General features: G+C 40.2%; 1 protein-coding gene across 1 annotated transcript in view; it reads left to right on the plus strand.

The window, feature by feature from the left end:
• Positions 1-20,824, plus strand: part of MYO18B (myosin XVIIIB) — a 972,020-nt gene that overhangs the window by 886,117 nt on the left and 65,079 nt on the right. The window contains exon 40 of the mRNA XM_073582823.1: positions 4,098-4,231. Within this exon, the coding sequence (XP_073438924.1) occupies positions 4,098-4,231 (134 nt within the window). The remainder of the gene's footprint in view (positions 1-4,097; positions 4,232-20,824) is intronic.

Genomic DNA, 20,824 nt, shown 5'->3' on the forward strand with positions numbered 1-20,824 from the left:
TTTGATCTCTTTGTACTGACTGTCTTCAGATAATCCTCTATCAGCATGCTACACTGGCCAGCAGACACACCATGGACTTAAGGCCCCTTTACATTTAGCGATGCACCAGTGATCCGACCAGCGATCCGACCCGGTCAGGATCGCTGGTGCATCGCTAAATGATCGCTAGTGAGCTGTCACACAGGCAGACCTCACAGCGATGCAGCAACGACGCAGCGCACGATACTCACCTTTCACACACAGCGATCCTGACGTCCTTCCACCCGTGTCCACGCGTTGCTCGTCGGCACCAGCAGGAAACCCAGCAGGAAGCGCCCGACGAGAAATGGAGCCGGACATTCTCGCGCGATCAGCGATGGACAGCGGGGGAGCCGGTCGGAGGTAAGTATCACACATAGCGATATCGCTAGCGATATTGCTATGTGTAAAACCCCCTTTAACCCAATGGGGCAATGTGTAAGGCCTGATCCCTGTATGGCAGTTAAAGGGTGACGGCCAGGGACCCTTAAACTTAAGGCATGCTAGATAGAGGCATTTATACAATCCAAAAAAGGGAGGAAACCGGCTCACCTACAGCAGCATACAGAGTGCCGAAGCACAGAACTCGTGTGGCCACATGTGCAGTTAATTGTAGAAAAAGAAGTAGGTTTCCAGTTTCTTAAAATCCCAAAACATTTAATAGAAAATCTTTAAAAAATGATGTCAGAAAAAGGTTCAGATAGTAGGATATGAGACAAACACTCAAAGGCGTCCTTTCTCTGACCGCATATCTTACTATGTGAACCTTTTTCTGCCATAATTTTTTAAAGATTTTCTAATAAATGTTTTGGGATTTTAAGAAGCTGGAATTCTACTTCTTTTTCTGCATTTGTGCAATGCATGGCTATGGAAGCAATTTTAACAGCTGCTAAATTTCCACTGACAGCGCTTACAGTTAATATATAGCAGTATATACGTTTTGGTTGTAGAATAATCCGGTGTTTAATAATTTGTGGACATTACTGCATTCATTTGTTCCTGGAATATATTACATTTGCACGGAGTATGATGCTCTATATCTTGGCAACCATAAATTATATGGGAATATTGATCTCTGCCAGGATGCAATCGTTGGCTGGGCTGAAGATGACTTATATATTAGCTGTTTTCAAAGCTTTATAACAGATGATTCAATAAAGCATCCCACGGAAGTTATAAGATATTTGATTTACTGCCAATCAGAAAATGCCAGAAAGTCCCCACAAAATATGTTATATATTTTTCATATATTTCTAATCTATGGTTAATTTTTAATAATTTTTAAATTGCAGATAAATGCATAAAATTGACTAAAAAAGCAATAAGACTTTGTCTAATTATAAACATAAAAGCTTAATAAAGTAACATGCAGGGCAAGTTTGCAGAAGAATAAAAGGGGTTTTTTTGTTTGTTTTTTTTTCACTTTCCAGTTACCTCCGCCAGCTCTTCAGGATAATGTTGTTACGGGGATGGTGTAAATATTCTTTAGCACGTTTATCCAGTAATATATCCTCAGTCATGTGCTGCATGATTGAACAGATGTATCCAAGCTTACCTTTCCATTAGTTGTATGAGGATGTGTACATTTAAGGCTGGTTTCACATTAGCGCTTTTTAAGCGCACGCACGGCCGGGGGTAGCTCCGCCCCCGAGCCGGCTCTCTGCCCGGCGTGCCCGCCCCTTGCTTGTAGCGCACAGCGGCGCCTGCGATCGGCGCACCCTATCTTTAGCATAGGGTGTGCAGATCGTGCGCAGGCCGTGCGCTAGTTGCGCTTTGACCTGCGCTGCGCACTTTTGACGGTGCGCCGTGCGCGCCAAAATCCGAAAAGTTTGATTTTGGCGTGCACGGCGCACCGTCAAAAGTGCGCAGCGCAGGTCAAAGCGCAAGTAGCGCCTGGCCTGCGCACGATCTGCGCACCCTATGCTAAAGATAGGGTGCGCCGATCGCAGGCGCCGCTGTGCGCTAGGAGGCAGCGCTACAAGCAAGGGGCGGGCACGCCGGGCAGAGAGCCGGCTCGGGGGCGGAGCTACCCCCGGCCGTGCGTGCGCTTAAAAAGCGCTAATGTGAAACCAGCCTTAGACACATAGCATAAACAGTGTTTCACACTTTTTTTTTTCAAAGTTGGTCATCTTGCTACTCGTGGTGGGAAATGGCAAGGCGAGAGTAATCATACAGATTTATATATTGTATCTGTATGACATTGAGGAATGTAAGATACTTTTGAAAGATGGTACTAAAAATGACTAAATAGAATTATAAGAAAAAAAGTATAAATGTAACTAAAATAACAAATTTCTATTTAATGAACATGATTTGTTTTTAAAGGGAAACACTGATGAAATCTTCTTTTCCCTCTTACAAAACTAATGGATCTTTAAGCCAAGACATTAATCGGCCCATCAAGAGGCTAGCAAATATCTAACAGCCAGGTCATATACTCATTCATCTGGTACCTTCATTTTGTGACCATAGAATTTTTATAAAACGTTCATTAAATGACCCCCGATCTACATATATATAGCCAATGGGCTATTATTCGAAGGCCTAGATTGTGCCATAAGAACCCACCATAAGATTGACATTTCCAGATTAGTGTTTTTTTCTTAGCTAAAAAACGAGCAAGCAACATAGATTTACTGGGGATTTCTCTTTTATTAACTACATGGAGCTCACTGACCGTTATGCAGCAATAGAAGCAGTGAAGCTGTTGATGCTTCTGTGGGGATTGCCAATTACATAATTGACAAGTCTCTCTCCAGCATAGCAGAGCTGATGGGTCCAGACAGGCCCAGATCAGTGCTGGTAGTGACTTCTGTCATCTTAGGCCGGTTTCACACTAGCGCATTTTCAACGCGCGCACGGCCGGGGGTAGCTCCGCCCCCGATCCGGCTCTCTGCCCGGCGTGCCCGCCCCTTCCTTGTAGCGCCGCCTCCTAGCGGACAGCGGCGCCTGCGATCGGCGCACCCTATCTTTAGCATAGGGTGCGCCGATCGTGCGCAGGCCGTGCGCTAGTTGCGCTTTGACCTGCGCTGCGCACTTTTGATGGTGCGCCGTGCGCGCCAAAATCAAACTTTTCGGATTTTGGCGCGCACGGCGCACCGTCAAAAGTGCGCAGCGCAGGTCAAAGCGCAACTAGCGCACGGCCTGCGCACGATCGGCGCACCCTATGCTAAAGATAGGGTGCGCCGATCGCAGGCGCCGCTGTCCGCTAGGAGGCGGCGCTACAAGGAAGGGGCGGGCACGCCGGGCAGAGAGCCGGATCGGGGGCGGAGCTACCCCCGGCCGTGCGCGCGTTGAAAATGCGCTAGTGTGAAACCGGCCTTAGGCCGGGGTCACACTTGCGAGTGTGATGCGAGAAACTCGCGCGAGTCTCTCGCATCAATACCCGGCACTGCCGCCGGCACTCGGACCGGAGTGTGCGGCTGTGTGTACTTCTATGCAGCCGCACACTCTTGTTCTGCGTATTGATGCGAGAGACTTCAGCGAGTTTCTCGCATTGTACTCGCAAGTGTGACACCAGCCTAACTGGGGGTTTCGTTAAAGCCTTACAATGGAAAATAAAAAAAAGTTTTCCTCAAAGATCTTTTATGATCTATGATGAGCAAAGCTTTTTAGAAAAGAATATGTATGTATGAAAAGTCTGGAAGAAATGTAAAAAAAAATAAAAAGTAAAAAAAAAAAAGCAAAATAAATCAGATATTTTTCATGTAAAATACAGTTTATTACGTGCACTACATATATCAAAAAACAAAAACCTACAGATATTAGGTCTAAATGTGAAAGTAGGAACCTGGAAAATTAATTGTTTGGTGTGAAACGTGGACAATAAAAAATATCAAAAATATATAAAAAAGTTGTCATACTTGCATGAAAAATATAAAAGTTAGATAGTCATTTACAGTATATGCATCCCAAAACAGCACTAAAAAAAATATACAATTTGCTTCTTATATAACAAAGCCTAACACAGCCAACTCTGTGAAGAAAAAAAACAAAAAAATGGTAGGTCATTAAGGCCCTTTTTGGCATGATCACTGTGGTGATGTAGTATTAATCTATATTTTTACACATTTTTATAGGAGACGCAGGTATTTGAGCTCACGGCAGTAAGGCAGACTTTACAAGCTGATCTCGAAACATCAATTCGACGTATAGCTGACTTACAGGCTGCATTAGAAGAAGTGGAATCGAGTGATGACAGCGATACTGAAAGGTATGAGTTTATTTTTGCAGTATGTCATTTAATGAGATCACTTATGTCCATAGGTTTTGTCAGGTACTGTCACTGGGTTTTCCCCATATAAACCAAAGCCACCACTGTTAAGTCCTCTTGTAGCTTGGTCCTGCAGCCTGTTTATAAGACAAGAGCTGCCAAAGAAAAAACTTTTATAAGTCACCATTACCGTATGCTGATTGTCACCGTCCAATGAGTGTTGCTGATCTGTGCTCTTCTGTCCCCGCAATTACTGGCCATCCAGCATTGTTTGATGTGACTTATGTTCCCTATGTCATCCACAGTCTGTTCAAGTCTCTCTCCTGCACTGTAGTTTCCAGGGGCTGCACAACCACAAAAGACTAGACAGAAGTGTCATTAAAGGGAACCTATCAATTAATTCATGCTCGTTCGAACCACAGGCAGTGTGAATCAGAGCCTGGCTGCACAATTGCAGCCAGGTAAGTTTTTTCTCTGAAATTTTTCAGTGTTTTAGTTAAAAGATTAAATATATAAAAGGTTGAAGAAGTCCAAACGGCACTTTGGGTAGATTAAGGTGTGGATATATAGTATAAGGTGACACACGCATTCAGATGAGGTCCCTTGTAAATAGTCGCATAAGTAGTTGCTCAGTAGATTGGTATGACACGTGTCATTCACACATAATCAAATAAAAGTTAATAGGTGTAATCTGAAGGAAAGGAAGGTTTTTACCTGTAACTGCATAGAAGATGTGTGAAGTTCGCTGCCTTCAGTCCTTGGGAGCGGTGAGTGGAAGTGCCATGATGCACTAAAGCACTCTGTAGGAGACACGTGGAGTCCATGGTCTCTGATCCTGGGAGCAATGGGAGAAGGTGCCGTGGTGCACAGATCTAGTTGTTGGATACCGAGGGATCACAAGGTATTAAGCTTAGTACAGGAGATGAGTACTCAGTGACCAGAGTAGGTAAGATGATCAAAGTCCAGCAGCGCAGCCCCGGCCAGTGACGTGCGCTGAGGGATCACTGCCGGTTGACCCAAACGTTAGTGCACCGCTAACAGATCGTAGAAGTGATGTCACTAAAGTCCTGACTCAAAGTGGTACTGGTAAGGAAGCAATATCCAACACATTTCAAAAGCTGCGGTTTTCTTCTTCAGGGATCAGATTAATTAAATAGCAGACAGGGTACTATAGGGCGAGACAAGATGATACTAGTCTAACATCGCCTCCGTTCGGCTCCAGGTGACTGGCAGGTGTCTCCTTATGTACACAAGGAGAAAACCTCTTAATAACCTAGACACATGGGAGAGATCTGTCAATCATCTAGAGCGGTGCTGGGAGATGCCAATTGAGGATGGTTCAGCATTAGTCATGTCTCTCCCTATAGCCCCCTACCAGTTCTTCAATCTATGTTTTTTCTGAAATGCACCAGCAATTGTGTAGTCAGGTTGATTCTTTCTGTAATATGACAGGTTTTATTTAATGATTATATTAAAATCAAGACATGTGTAAATCTTGATTTATTCCTGTTTTCAGGGTGGAGTCATTGTCTCTTCATTAGCATATGTCCATGAATTTGGGAGTGACTGTGTAAAAGAGGATAAAATATTATTCATATCAACGTGTACAAAACATTAAAGGAGGCGACATTTTTGTCTTTTTCAAAACTAACAAGAGGAAATGATAGGTGCTATTTGAAATAGAACTAAATAGCTTCTGCTTTTCTGCCTCCTGCTTTTATACAGGCTATTATAGTTCCTTCTATTATTATGCTTTAATTATATAGCACCATCATATTCAAGAGTGCTATACAGACAATATTACCGCTGTCCCCATTGGAGCTCATAATCTAAATTCTCTATCAGTATATCTTTGGTGTGTGGGATGAGACTAGAGGAAACCCACGTCCTTGGCGGGATTTGAAACCCAGACCCTAGTGCTGCAAAGAAACAGTGCTAAACATTGAACCATCGTGCTGCCTCTGTGACAGCTGCAAAGTATTTTGAAAAGGCCCACATGCCTGTGCCCGCCGTGCCCGAGTTCAAGTTAGTCTTTTCTGGCTGATTCAATCATTTTCGTTTTGTTTGTTATCAGTAGGCGATTAGCACAGACTGAATCCAGCAAATTTCATAAAATACTACACAAATTTTATCCTCCTTGAATCGATTGATTCATCTCTAATATATGGCCATTCTCATGATAAGGTCAGGATCACACATGCGAGAAATACGGCCGAGTCTCACATGGTAATACCTGGCACTGCCGCTGGCACTCAGGAGCAGAGCGTGCGGCCGCATAGCAATACATGGAGCTGAACGCTCCACTCCTGAGTGCTGGCGGCAGTGCTGGGTATTAACATGCGAGACTCGGCCGTATATCTAGCATGTGTGATCCCTGCCTAATGTTAAGATCTGGAACACCGCCAGATTTGCAGGGGAACTGCACTGTTATCTCAGTACTCTCACAGCTAATGGGAATGACTCCAGTAATAACTTGATATCAGGTTTATCTTATGTCATATTAGAGTCATATTTGGAAGCTCCAGAATGTAGAGCTAATATTAGGTAATGTGACTATTTAGACAGCGTATTTCAAATAAGCAGCAATGTATAACATTGTTAATACTGATATCATATTTTCCTATAGAAATGAATAGAATATGCAAAAAATGTTCTTTTATTTTCATCCATATTTATTTCAGTATTTGGTAAACATCCATGGAATATCATTAAGAAAAATAAATCCATTTGGTGACAATATTAAGGTTTATCTCTATGTTTAAAGCATATTTTGGTACAATATGCCTGGGTAATGAAGCCTTAAGAAATTGTTATTTTGGCTGCTCGTTATTTTATTTTTTTTTAAATAGGAATTTGCTTTAATCCTCGATGTCTCCATAATCTTGATTTCCAATCTTTAATCAACATATCTATTGATTTATAGCATGTCTGTGTGTTTATTACAGTTCTTTGCTGACAAAATGTTTCAAAGTGAAAAAAGTGACCATGATTCTCATATCACTGTGATAATCACAAAATTAATATGCTCTATAAGTTACCTATATTTATTATCTACTTTGTGCAAGCAGGAATAGGATCAGATGCCCACAATTATTTTGGCATGTGGTGTAATACATCGAATATGTTATATTATGTACAGAATTTCAGCTTCACCTGATTGTAGTAGGAGAACATCTGTGCATCGGTCAGGGAGTGAGTCTCCCGCCGAGATTCAGCTACACAGATCAAAGAATCCTGGGCAGTAAGGAGATGTGCAGTTCATCATTGAGGAGGAGAAGAAGCTGTATGCTCTTTTAAAATGCTTGTAAAGCATTAATAAAATTGTGAAAATTGGCTAAGATGCCAATACTGCCTTATCTCTGTACTACAAGAACTTCTAAGTACAAATACAAAGTTGTACTGCAATAGTTTCCCACAAAGAAATAATATGGTGAATATAAGTCTCATAAAATATACCTTTTATTAGAATAATAAATAGATATAAAAACAATAAGAATAAAAAAGTAGAGGAACATAAAGGAGGACCACATGCATTAAAATATATGTACACTAGACTATATGTTGCTTGGTAACAAAAAATGCTTTCCTGTGCCTAAATTAATTTGTAGATGGAGTATGTTTTTCCAATAACTTTATATTATACCATAGTGGGAAGATAAACATATAAAAATAAGACAATGGTAAGGCACTTACCTGTTATAATAAGAAAAAGTGTAATGACATTTGGTCCTGACGTCCCAATACGAGTTTCACTCTTGCTTCGTCATCGTGATGAAGCAAGGGTCAAACATGCATTTGAGTGCCAGGACCACATGTCCCACTAGGGTATAATATATTGTTACTGGAAAAACATATTTCATATGTAAATCAACTTTAATGTGCAAAAAAGCAAGGCTTGGCAGGCGAGCTCAGGCCACTCTTCCATTTTTGGACCAAAATGCAAAAGGGTCCAAACCTCCCCTGATGGCATTGAGATTGAGCTCCAAATACTCTTGCACTATATTCTGCAGTTGTTCACAACAGGTCAAACTTGTACTCTGTTCTGCTGGTGCCTGAGCTGGTCTAAAAAATGTGTGAAATGACTCACAGAAATTGCTTAAGCCACTTACACTGCTGCTGCTGTTAATGTTTTTGTGATGACGCCTTGATGTTCCCGGTATTGGACATCTAGAACTGCGATGCACACTGTGTGCCTCACTGCTGTCTTGGGAAAAAACACTCTTAAGATTGTCTACAAGCATGTTTTGATACTCTAGCTTGCGTGTGTCCCTTTCCAGGGGGTGAAGCATTTGGCTAAATTTGCTCTTGTACTGTGAGTCTAACAGAGTGGCAACCCAGTAGTCAGCACTCTTTCTAACCCTAAGAATACAAGCATCATGTTGAAGATAGTGCAACAAGAAGGCACTCATGTGTCGGGCGCTTCCATGAATTCAAAGTCCATGATGTGTTGGTGGCGGGGTAACACTCAAAATTATTTCCTCCGTTCCTTCCTACAAGCCACGGACAACAAAGAGGGGATCATTATCCTCTTCATCTCCTGACTGTTGCATGTCTATCACCTCTTCTTCCTCCTCCTTTTGTTCCTCGGCTCCTGCACCTTCACTAACCATTTGATACCATGAGCCCCCCTCGATCACTGTAATCCACCCCCCATGGCACCGGCCTGTGCGACGATAGTCCAGAAATTTGAGATATTGTTATCCCTTCTGCATAGAGATCTACTAATTTAAAGACATTATGTATTACATATTGTCTAATAGGCCCAGGTTCCCAATATTTCCTATCTCTACACACTGTTTTAAAATTTGTGGATGGTGGTGTGTCAGTGATATTGAATTATTATTGGGACACATCTAGGGTACTGTAAAACGTTTTAATCTATAGTTGGATGGCACTTTAGACTTAGGTGTGTAACAGGGTCCCGAACAAGTGATGGAGGTCATCGATCATTACCATGAAAACAGGGCGAGAAGCTGACTGTGGAACTGGTCATGAATTTTTTCATGAATCACCATCTGAATTGATGGTCCCTGCTCTTGACTGGTTGGGTTAGAGTGTTCTAATTTACTGTTTTGGAAAGTGATAGTTACATATGATGTCTGTGTAATAAGAATAAAACTTTGGGTTTTGTGTGGAGTGACATGTTTTGGTACATGGTCAAACTATAACCAATTCACTGCCGGGTCCTAAACGGTTCTATGTGTTGGTTAGGTTTTGGCTCAGCGTGGTTGTGGTACTTGGTCTAATTCTATACTGAGAATAGTCAAATCATTGTCAGGATCTTAATGCTCCTTTATATTGGTCAGTATTGTGGTCTAGTAGGTGTTTTTTGAGTGCAGCGCTGCACTTGTTTGCACTTTTTTCATTTGGGTTATTTTAGAGTATCCTTTAATATGATTCAGGGTGGTACATACACCTGTTGCTAATTACTTGTTTTTGTAAGTATGTCTGCAGTCATGTCAGCAGTTAGACAGTACTCCAGATTCAGAAGACCTTGTTCTTGTTGATCCTTCAGAAAGTGAAATTTAATATCAATATACTTCGTTCTTGGTTTAACTCTTTCCATTTGAGCTAGTGCAAAACATCCTTGATTGTCTTCAAATGTTTTTGTAGGTTTTAACTGTTGTTGACCAAGGTCTGTCAATAGTTGTCTCAGAACCCATATGACTTGCCTGTGCTGCGGCAACATATTCTGCTTCTGTTGATGACAGTGCTACAGTAGATTGCTTTCTACTTGCCCAACTAATGACACCACCTGGAAGTAAAAATAAATATCCATTGGTAGGTTTTCTGTCAGAAGGGTCACCAGCCCAGTCAGCATCAACATATCCAGAGAGATTGCTTTCTTCACTTGCAGGTAACTTGAGTTTAAGATGAGAGGTTCCTTTTAGTTAGTGTATAAACCAATTCTGGCATTCCAATCTATCTGACATGGCATTGATATTTTCTGCATAAGATTCCCACTGCTGCAATATCTGGTCTTGTGACAGTAGCAAGATATAACAATTTTCCTGTTGCTTTTATGTAGTTTTTTATTAGCATACTCTGTTGGTTATTCATCTCCTTCAGGTAATTAGTTTCTATAAGAGACTTTACTGGTTTTGCTTCTTTTAATTCAAACATTACAACCATTTCTTGTATCTTGTGATTTTGATTGAGAAAAAAACTACCGTAATCCTCTCTTTCAATCTTCATGCCTAAGTAAAGGCTTAAGTTTCCAAGATCTTTAGGCCTCCAAGTGCCGTTTTAGAATTTTCAGTATTTTTTTTCATCCCATTTTTAATTAAAAACAGATTAACCCCTTTACCCCCAAGGGTGGTTTGCACGATAATGACCGGGCCAATTTTTACAATTCTGACCACTGTCCCTTTGAGGTAATAACTCTGGAACGCTTCAATGTATCCCGGTGATTCTGACATTGCTTATCTCAAGACATATTATACTTCATATTATATATATACAATATACCAACGGCGCTAGTGTGCAGGGTTGATTCAGCAGCGAGTAAGGAACCCCCACACCACCAGGGGTGAAAATAAACAATTTAAACAAAATGATACTCGCGCTATGAATCAATGGAGAATAAAAATATAAATATATATAGTTACCTGTAGGATCAAGGCAACAAACTCATAAGCATTAGATGTTAGAGGATACTGAGTATTGATGGATCAAACTACAAAAAGACAAAACAAAGCATGAGTTTTAAATCTGAAAATGCAAAATCATACAAAAAAAAAAAAAAAAAAGGGTGAAGTGTCCGGGTTAGACTCTAGTGACAAAGAGCATGGTCGGTATTGCGTTCTAATAGTTAATTAAAAACACCTACCATTTAACTATACAAACATAAATAAAAACAGAAACAAACACACTGGGGGAACCGTAAAGTGCTATATATGTACCTTGCACATACCCCCACTGTGACTATTACCTCTGAATAGGAGTGCAGTGGGAAACGCCCAGTGGTTCACTAATGTGAACAGACTTTTAAGCATTCACCGCTGTGAGCGGACTTTTAAGCAATAGAAGCCAGTGGCATATACTTGCTAATCATTTAGGAAGTCTCTCAATTAGTATATAAAAACTAACTATGCAGACATAAATAAAAACAAAAACAAACACACTGGAGGAACCATAAAGTGCTATAAATGTACCTTGCACATACCCCCACTGTGACTATTACCTCTGAATAGGAGTGCAGTGGGAAACGCCCGATGGTTCACTAATGTGAACAGACTTTTAAACAGAGAAAACAAAAAGCAAAAAACACAAATATCCTGAACTAAAAAGTAAAAAATATATACAGTATATTTTTTACTTTTTATATTTTTTACTTTTTAGTTCAGGATATTTGTGTTTTTTGCTTTTTGTTTTCTCTTGTTAATGGTCATGTGTTAAAATGCACTTACATTGTGCATACACATTAACTTACTTTTCTCAGTTCAGATTTGTTTTTTATTGTTTTTTAGACTTTTAAACAGTAGATTCACCGCTGTGAGCGGACTTTTGCTTTTGAGCGGTAGAAGCCAGCGGCATATACTTGCTAATTGTTTAGGAAGTCTCTCAATCAGTAGAAAAAAAACAAATAAAACACCGAGCTCTGTTCCGGCCGGTAACAGGCTCCAAGTGCTGGCAAACGTCCGATAATTCTCCGATGATTCTTCGATGGTGATAGATCCCGCGTGAATGGCGGGAGAGCAGGGAAAAGAGCATAAATGATCGCTCACCAAAGTAGACACAGTCCAACGGCGGTCAGCATACCAGCCGCATTATAGATTGTAGACACCCGCGGAAGTAATCCGTGCTATTCCGAAACTAGTTGGAATTTTGGCTCAAGCAGCACTCTTGTTATCAGACATCACGTGATTGCGCGCCTCTCGTGATCTGGATTATCATCGCAGGTCCTGCCAGATTCACACCAAGCTGACCGCGGGTGTCTACAATCTATAATGCGGCTGGTATGCTGACCGCCGTTGGACTGTGTCTACTTTGGTGAGCGATCATTTATGCTCTTTTCCCTGCTCTCCCGCCATTCACGCGGGATCTATCACCATCGGAGAATCATCGGAGAATTATCGGACGTTTGCCAGCACCTGGAGCCTGTTACCGGCCGGAACAGAGCTCGGTGTTTTATTTGTTTTTTTACTACTGATTGAGAGACTTCCTAAACGATTAGCAAGTATATGCCGCTGGCTTCTACCGCTCAAAAGCAAAAGTCCGCTCACAGCGGTGAATCTACTGTTTAAAAGTCTGCTCACATTAGTGAACCATCGGGCGATTCCCACTATACTCCTATTCAGAGGTAATAGTCACAGTGGGGGTATGTGCAAGGTACATTTATAGCACTTTATGGTTCCCCCAGTGTGTTTGTTTTTGTTTTTATTTATGTTTGTATAGTTATATGGTAGGTGTTTTTAATTAACTATTAGAACGCAATACCGACCATGCTCTTTGTCACTAGAGTCTAACCCGGACACTTCACCCTTTTTTTTTTGTATGATTTTGCATTTTCAGATTTAAAACTCATGCTTTGTTTTGTCTTTTTGTAGTTTGATCCATCAATACTCAGTATCCTCTAACATCTAATGCTTATGAGTTTGTTGCCTTGATCCTTCAGGTAACTATATATATATATTTTTATACTTCATATTAGTTGTAAAATTTCATTCATATAACTTGCATTTATTTGTGAAAAAAATGGGAATTTGGCGAAAATTTTGAAAATTTTGCAATTTTCCAAATTTGAATTTTTATGCCCTTAAATCACAGAGGTATGGCACACAAAAAGCTTAATAAGTAACATTTCCCACATGTTTACTTTACCGCAACACAATTTTGGAACCAAAATTTTTTATTCTTAGGAAGTTATAAGGGTTAAAAGTTGACCAGCGATTTCTCATTTTTACAACACCATTTTTTTTTAGGGACCACATCACATTTGAAGTCACTTTGAGGGGTCTATATGATAGAAAATGCCAAAAAGGGACACCATTCTAAAAACCGCACCCCTGACGATACTAAAAACCACATTCAAGAAGTTCATTAAGCCCTCAGGTTCTTCACAGGAATTTTTGGAAAAAAATGAACATTTAACTTTTTTTCACCCAAAAAAATACTTCAGGTCCAATTTTTTTATTTTTCCAAGGGTAACAGAAGAAATTGGATTGCAATAGTTATTGTGCAGTTTGTCCTGAGTACGCTGATACCTATTATGTGGGGGGGGAACCACTGTTTCGGCGCATTGCAGAGCTCAGAAAGGAAGGAGCGCCATTTAACTTTTTCAACGCAAAATTGGCTGGAATTAAGATTGGACGCCATGTCACATTTGGAAAGCCCCAGAGGTGCCTAAACAGTGGAAATCAACCACAAGTGACCCCATTCAGGAAACTAGACCCCCCAAGGAACTTATCTAGATATGTGGTGAGAACTTTGAACACTCAAGGGCTTTACAGAAGTTTATAACGTACAGCCGTACAATTAAAAAAATCATATTTTTTCCACTAAAATGATCTTTTCACCCCCAATTTTTATTTTCCCAAGGGAAACAGGACCCCAAAAGTTATTGTGCAATTTGTCCTGAGTATGCAAATACCCCATATGTGGGGGTAAACCACTGTTTAGGTGCAAGGCAGAGCTCGGAAGGGAATGAGTGCCATTTGACTTTTTCAACACAGAATTGGCATGACGCCATATCGCATTTGGAGAGCTCCTGATGTACATAAACAATGGAAACCCCCCAAAACTAACACCATTTTGGAAACTAGACCCCCAAGGAACTTATCTAGATGTGTCGTGAGAACTTTGAACCTCCATGGGCTTCACATAAGTTTAGAACGTACAGCCTTAAAATTATAAAATCATATTTTTTCCACAAAAATGATCTCTTCACCCCCAAATGTTATTTTTTCCAAGGGAAACAGGACCTCAAAAGTTATTGTGCAATTTGTCCTGAGTACGCTGATACCTGATAAGTGAGGGTAAGCCACTGTTTGGGCACATGGCAGAGCTCGGAAGGAAAGGAGCACCGTTTGACACAAAATTGGCTGGAACTATGATTGGGCGCCATGTCGCGTTTGGAGAGCCCCTGATGTGCCTGAACAGTGGAAACCCCCCACAATTGACCCCATTTTGGAAACTAGACCCCCCAAGGAACTTATCTAGATGTGTGATGAGCACTTTAAACCCCCAAGGGCTTCACAGAAGTTTATAACGCCCGGGCGTGAAAAAAAAAATCACATTTTTTCCACAAACATGATCTTTTAGTCTACAATTTTTTTCCCCAAGGGTAACAGGAGAAATTAGACCACAAAAGTTGTTGTCCAATATGTCCGGCTCGGAAGGGAAGCAGTTATATTTTGGAATGCAGACTTTGATTGAATGGTCTGCGGGTATCATGAGACATTTGGAGAGCCCCTGATGTGCCTAAACTGTGGAAACCCCCCACAAGTGACCACATTTTGGAAACTAGACCCCCAAGGAACTTATCTAGATGTGTGGTGAGCACTTTGAACCCCCAAGTGCTTGATAAAAGTTTATAACGCCTGTGTGTGAAAATAAATAAATCATATTTGTTCCACAAACATGATCTTTTAGTCCCCAATTTTTTTATTTTCCCAAGGATAACAGGAGAAATTGGACCCCAAAAGTTGTTGTGCAATTTGTCCTGAGTAGGCTGATACCCCATATGTGGGGGTAAACCACAGTTTGGGCACATGGCAGAGCTTGGAAGGGAAGGAGCACCGTTTGACTTTTTCAATGCAGAATTGGCTGTAATTGAGATCAGACGCCATGTTGCGTTTGGAGAGCCCCTGATATGCCTAAACAGTGGAAACCCCCCAATTCTAACTCCAATCCTAACCCCAACACACCCCTAACCCTAATCTCAGCCCTAACCCTAGCCCTAACACTAGCCTTAACCCTAACCCTAGCCCTAACTCTAACCCTAGCCCTAACCCTAATGGGAAAATGGAAATAAACACATTTTTTTAATTTTATTATTTTTCCCTAACTAAGGGGGTGATAAAGGAGGGTTTGATTTACTATGTATGGCAGGTTTTTATGTTTGGCCTCTGTCACACGCTAAAAGAGGTTTTTTATTGTAAAAATAGTTTTTGCATCACCACATTTTGAGAGCTATAAATTTTCCGTATTTTGACCCACAGAGTCATGTGAGGTCTTATTCTTTGCTGGATGAGTTGACGTTTATATTGGTACCATTTTCGGGAATGTGACTTTTTTGATCACTTTTTATTCCGATTTTTGGAATGCAGAATGAACAAAAACCAGCATTTTATGAATTTCTTTTGGGGGGGGCATTTACACCGTTCCGCGTGTGGTAGAATTGATAAAGTGGTTTTATTCTTCGGGTTAGTATGATTACAGCGATATCTCATTAATATCTTTTTTTATGTTATGGCACTTTTATACAATAAAAACAATTTTATATAAAAAATAATTATTTTTGCATCACTTTATTCTGCGAGCTTTAACTTTTTTAGTTTTTCGCTGATGACAATGTATGGTGGCTCATTTTTTGCGGGACAAGATGACATTTTCAGCAGCACAATGGTTATTTATATACGTCTCTTTGATCGTGCGTTATTGCACTTTTTGTTCCGCAGTATTTTTTTAAAGGGGTTTACTAAAAAGGTTAACTAGTGGAACAGTTTTATAGGCGGGTCGTTACTGAAGCGGCGATGCTAAATATGTGTACTTTTATTGTTTTTTTTTTTAATTTACAAAAAAAATGAATTTTTTAGGGAATTTTTTTATTATTTATTTAGGAATTTTTTAATAATTATTTTTACACTTTTTTTTTTACTTTATTATATTGTCCCAGTGTAGGGCAATATAATAAAGTGTCAGATCGCTGATCTGACACTTTGCAGTGCACTGTGTCAGATCAGCGATCTGACAGACACTGAGGAGGCTTTCTCAGCGCTTGCTCTCAGCAGGCACTGAGAAAGCCGCCTCCCTGCAGGACCCCGAAGGCCCCTGTGGCCATATTGGATCCGGGGACCAGCAGGAAGGAGGACCTCAGAACAGTCTCCCTGTGTGATTCTTCCCTGTGCCCCTGGTACACTGCGATCAAGTTTGATCGCAGTCTGCCAGGGGTTAATGTGCTGGGGGCGGTACATGACCACCCATGGCACATAGTGCCAGGTGTCAGCTGTGATAATTAGCTGACACCTGGAGCGATCAGTGGCGCCCCCTGTGAGCGCCGCTGATCGCAGTGACGCACTATCCTGTCCTCGGGCCTAGGGGCCCGGTTTCTGTGGAATGGATATTACGTCACATGTCAGAAAGGGGTTAAAATATCATCTCCATAAAAGAGAATGAAGATCCATCTGTCTGTGACCTTCATAGTGTACTGACTATGGTCAGGTCTGCTTCTTTGGAAATTCTTATTTGTAAGCACTTCATTCAGTTTTACATTCCATGCTATGGCAGCTTGCTTTAGAAGTTTTTATGTAGTTTGCATGCTTGGTTTGGTGTTTGTTCATCTTTGAACCCTTGATGTTGCAACATGTAAATGTCTTCTGTTAATTCAACATTCAGAAATGCAGTTTCACTTGCATTTGCTTAGTAGATGCAACTGTGAGCAAAGTCCTGATTGTTGTATGTTTGGCCACAGGACCAAATGTCTTATCATTGTCTCCGTATTTTTGCAAATATCCTTTTGCTACTAACCTTGCTTTGTATCGTTCAACTGTGTCATTGGTATTGTATTTGATTTTAAAAATACATTTACATCCTTTGGCCTTTCTCCCTGTTGGCAGTTCTGTTAATGTCCAAGTTTTTGAATCATATATAGATTTAATTTCTTTTTCTGCTACCTTTATCCATTTAATAGTTTCCCTTTCTCAGAGTTGAGATATATCCTCGCATTTGGGTTCATATACACTAGTTGTGCTCACTTTATACGAGAGACGTACTGGTGGTTTACCTCTGTTTTCTCTTATTGAACATCTTGGTTCTATATCTGTGTGCAGCAGCACTTATTCACCTTGTGTATTTGGGGTTACAGTTATTTCAAGCATTTGCTCATTGAGTATTACCGTAATCTTTTCATTGTTGGTTTTCTCCTTTATTTACTTTAAGTGCTGTCATTGTGTTGTTGTTTAAATCCTCAATTAAAGTTACACTGTTACTTACAGTAGCACTGTCTGTTTTAGGATCTAGGATTCTGTACCCTTTGTTGTTGTTGTATTTAACAAAAATTCCTTCTGTTACTCTGTTTTGAAGTTTGGAGCACTTCTCTTGTGGAATAAATGCAATGCAACCAAAAAACTCTTAAGTTTTCACACTTGGTTTCTCCCCATGCCACTGTTCATATGGGGTCTTTTCCACGTTTCTTGAAAACAGTCGGTTCTGTTATTGCAGCTTCACCCTAATATTTTTCAGGTAGATTGGAATCTGTTAGCATACCTCTAATAATTTCAGTCAAGGTATTCTTTCTCTCTGCTACTCCATTCTGTTCAGGTGTGTATGGGACTGTTCTTTGATGTTCTATTCCATTCTGCCTTAAGTAGTTTTCTATTTCATGCCCTGTGAATTCACTGCCATTATCATTTTGAATACCAGTTGCCTTTCTTTGACACTTGTTAGTTGACTTTGTCACATAATCTTCTAGTTTACTGAAAACTTCACTCTTATTCTGTATTAGATAGGTGACTGTGTATTGTGAATAGTCATCCATGGAAGTCACCATATAACTGTTACCTCGGGGTGTACGGACTTTCATAAGTCCACATACATCTGTATGTTCTAAGTCAAGTGATCATGTGTCTCTTGTCTGACTTTCTTTAGGAACAGTTGCTTTTATAGCTTTAGATTTGATGCAACATTCACATTTCATGGTGATCAGTTAAGCAGGCATTGTTAGATCCTTTGTCTGATTTTGGTTTAGCAGTTACTTTATTCTTTCAGGATGCCTGTGGCCTAAATATCTATGCCTCATGTGTATACAGTCATGATGTCCATGTGTAAATAGTTTCATCGATTCCTTCACTGTTTTGAGATGATACAAAAGCTCAACCACTTTTGAATTGGTTATACCTGGAATATACAGAACATCCCTTACAGTTATGGCTAAGTTTTGACCATTTTTATCAGGAAAGGCTAGGATTCCATGTCCAATTCCTTCTGCATTTGTTTTTCTTCAGTCTCCAAGGAAAATTGTTTCCCTGTTGCTTTAAGTTCTGTGAATACATTTTTATCACTAATCATGTCTTGTAGCACCTGAAGTCAATGCACCAGCCCTGCAATGAGTGGTTATTTGTCACTTTAAATGTACCATTCCAATGTTCTGCACATGGGTCAGAGATTGTGCTTTTCACGTTTGTTTAGCCCCATTCAAAGCTACCTTCTGTTGTTCTGCTTTACATATTGTACAGTCTCTCTTTATATGTCCTTGTTTCTTACATCTGAAACATGTTCTTGTCTCTGTACTGTAGGTTCTTTTGTTTATGACTTTAAGAGTGTTTTCACTGTTATTACCTGAAGAGATCTGTACAAATTCTTTTCTTCTATGATATTCATCTACAGTAATAGGTTGTTCTTTACAAATTCTAGTGTCAAGTCATGTCTCCATTGCATTAATTAGGGCAGTATATGAATCTGGTAAACTACATTACATCATGGCTACTACATGGCTGTCTTTAATATCTTCGCCGACTGACCTCAGCTTTGCAATCAGTTCCAGCATTGCATTTATGTGCTCTTGCATGTCCGTATCTTTGCTAAGTCTCATTTTATAAAGTTTCCTTAGCAGAAATATTTTGCTGTTTGAGGCTAGTTTCACATTAGCGTTTTTTGCGCAGCACATTGTGCGCGTCCATGCGCATGCATCATGCGTACCTATGTTTAACATGGCGTGCGCATGGTCTTGCGTTTGCACACGTTCGTCTGTGTTTTCGTGAGCATGCGTTTTTTCAAGGTGTGCGCCTAGGAGCGCCAGACGCAACCTGGTGCATTTTTGGGTCCGCCGAAAGGCATAACAAAACGCATGCGCACGCTTGCGCACGGAATGCGACAAAATAATGCATTACAGTCTAGACACTGGTTTTAACCCCTAGAGAACGAATGCACATAAAAAACGCAAACGCATGCAAAAACACATGAAGCGTTTTTTGCATGCGTTTCTATTGGGCACGATGCAGTGCGCAAAAAAACGTTAATGTGAAAGTAGTCTAAGCTGGTTCTTTCATGCACCCTTTTCAGCGCCTCCCACATTCCTTTTGCTGTGCATTTATGTCTTATGTGGATTAGCTGGTCATCCTCCACTAGCAAACTGATAGTGGCCCTTGCCTGTCTGTTTTTCTTATCCCATTCCTGAACAATACTCTGCGGTCTATCCATAGCAATCACCCCCCACAAGTCATATTTGGATAGTAACATCTGCACTTTAGTTTCATCACTGTAAAGTTCAACTCTGATCTGCCGGCCATTTTCCCTTGTGTACCTTCCTTGGTTTTTGAAGAAATTAACCTTTCTGAAAGATTCCATGTATTCACCAAGTCCTGCTGTCTTCTATGCCTGGCTGGGACCATAACCTGTTGCAGATTTGTTGGACTTCATCAGTAGTAACATCAATCAGACATTTGTGGGAAAAAACAGAGTTTAATTTGGGACATACAGTAACTGTACACATCATTAATGGAGAGGAAAAACAAGACTTATCCTAAGATGGCTGCTATACTAGAGAATGACAATTTAAACAAGAGAAACAGTTATATACACTACATATTATTAAGCATCAACCGACACAACAGCGCCATCTGCTGACGTTGAAATGTAACTCCTCCAAAGCACTGTATAAGTCTCTAGCTTGTTGCATGTATTTCAACAGAAAAATGGAGGAAATACAAGTAACACATAATACAGAATCTCACATGTGACCTGCAAAAATGGCAACTCCTATCATGGTGGTTAAAGCACAATATGTCTATTGATCAAGCTTTAGTTCATCAGATATCCATGTCTAGCACAGTGGTATATTGGACTTAAAATATTCAATATTGTCATAATCCACCAGTATTCTTGAGTTATCAAGCTCATTGCATAGTTTGAAATTCATTGATTAAAGTCCTGGGCATTTCTTAAATGTAGCCTTCTAATAAGATCAGTCTATACAATACATGAGAGCTTCTTCTTTGTATGTTAGAAGTTTAATATCAATGGTGTCTGAAAGGTTGACAAACAGTGCCTATACATTACATTAGCTGTGGCTTTGTGCAGTCAGAAATGAAAAGTCGAAATGGGCTGATGTGGTGAAAAAGCACCTCCAATAAGTTTGTAGATTAAAGTAATTCATTCTTTTTTTTTTTACTGAGCACAATGGCCTCGAGGAGATGGATTAAAGATTTTCAATAAATTGCTCACCGGTTCAATGAAAGCCTTGTGTTTGCATGTCAAATTTCATTTATTGCACAATCTGCTTTGAGTTCTAGTTACTGTGAACAATTTCAGGCAGTGGTTGGACTGCAGAACTTTATCAATACCTCACAGTGTTTAAACTCTTTTACCATTTACTTTCCTGTGTAGATTTTCTTTAAAGTAGAAGAAAAATGGGTGACGAGCAAAATAATGTTG

This window comes from Dendrobates tinctorius, unplaced genomic scaffold, assembly GCF_039654945.1.
Source record: "Dendrobates tinctorius isolate UK_male_01 unplaced genomic scaffold, ASM3965494v1 ptg000073l, whole genome shotgun sequence".
Taxonomy (NCBI): domain Eukaryota; kingdom Metazoa; phylum Chordata; class Amphibia; order Anura; family Dendrobatidae; genus Dendrobates; species Dendrobates tinctorius.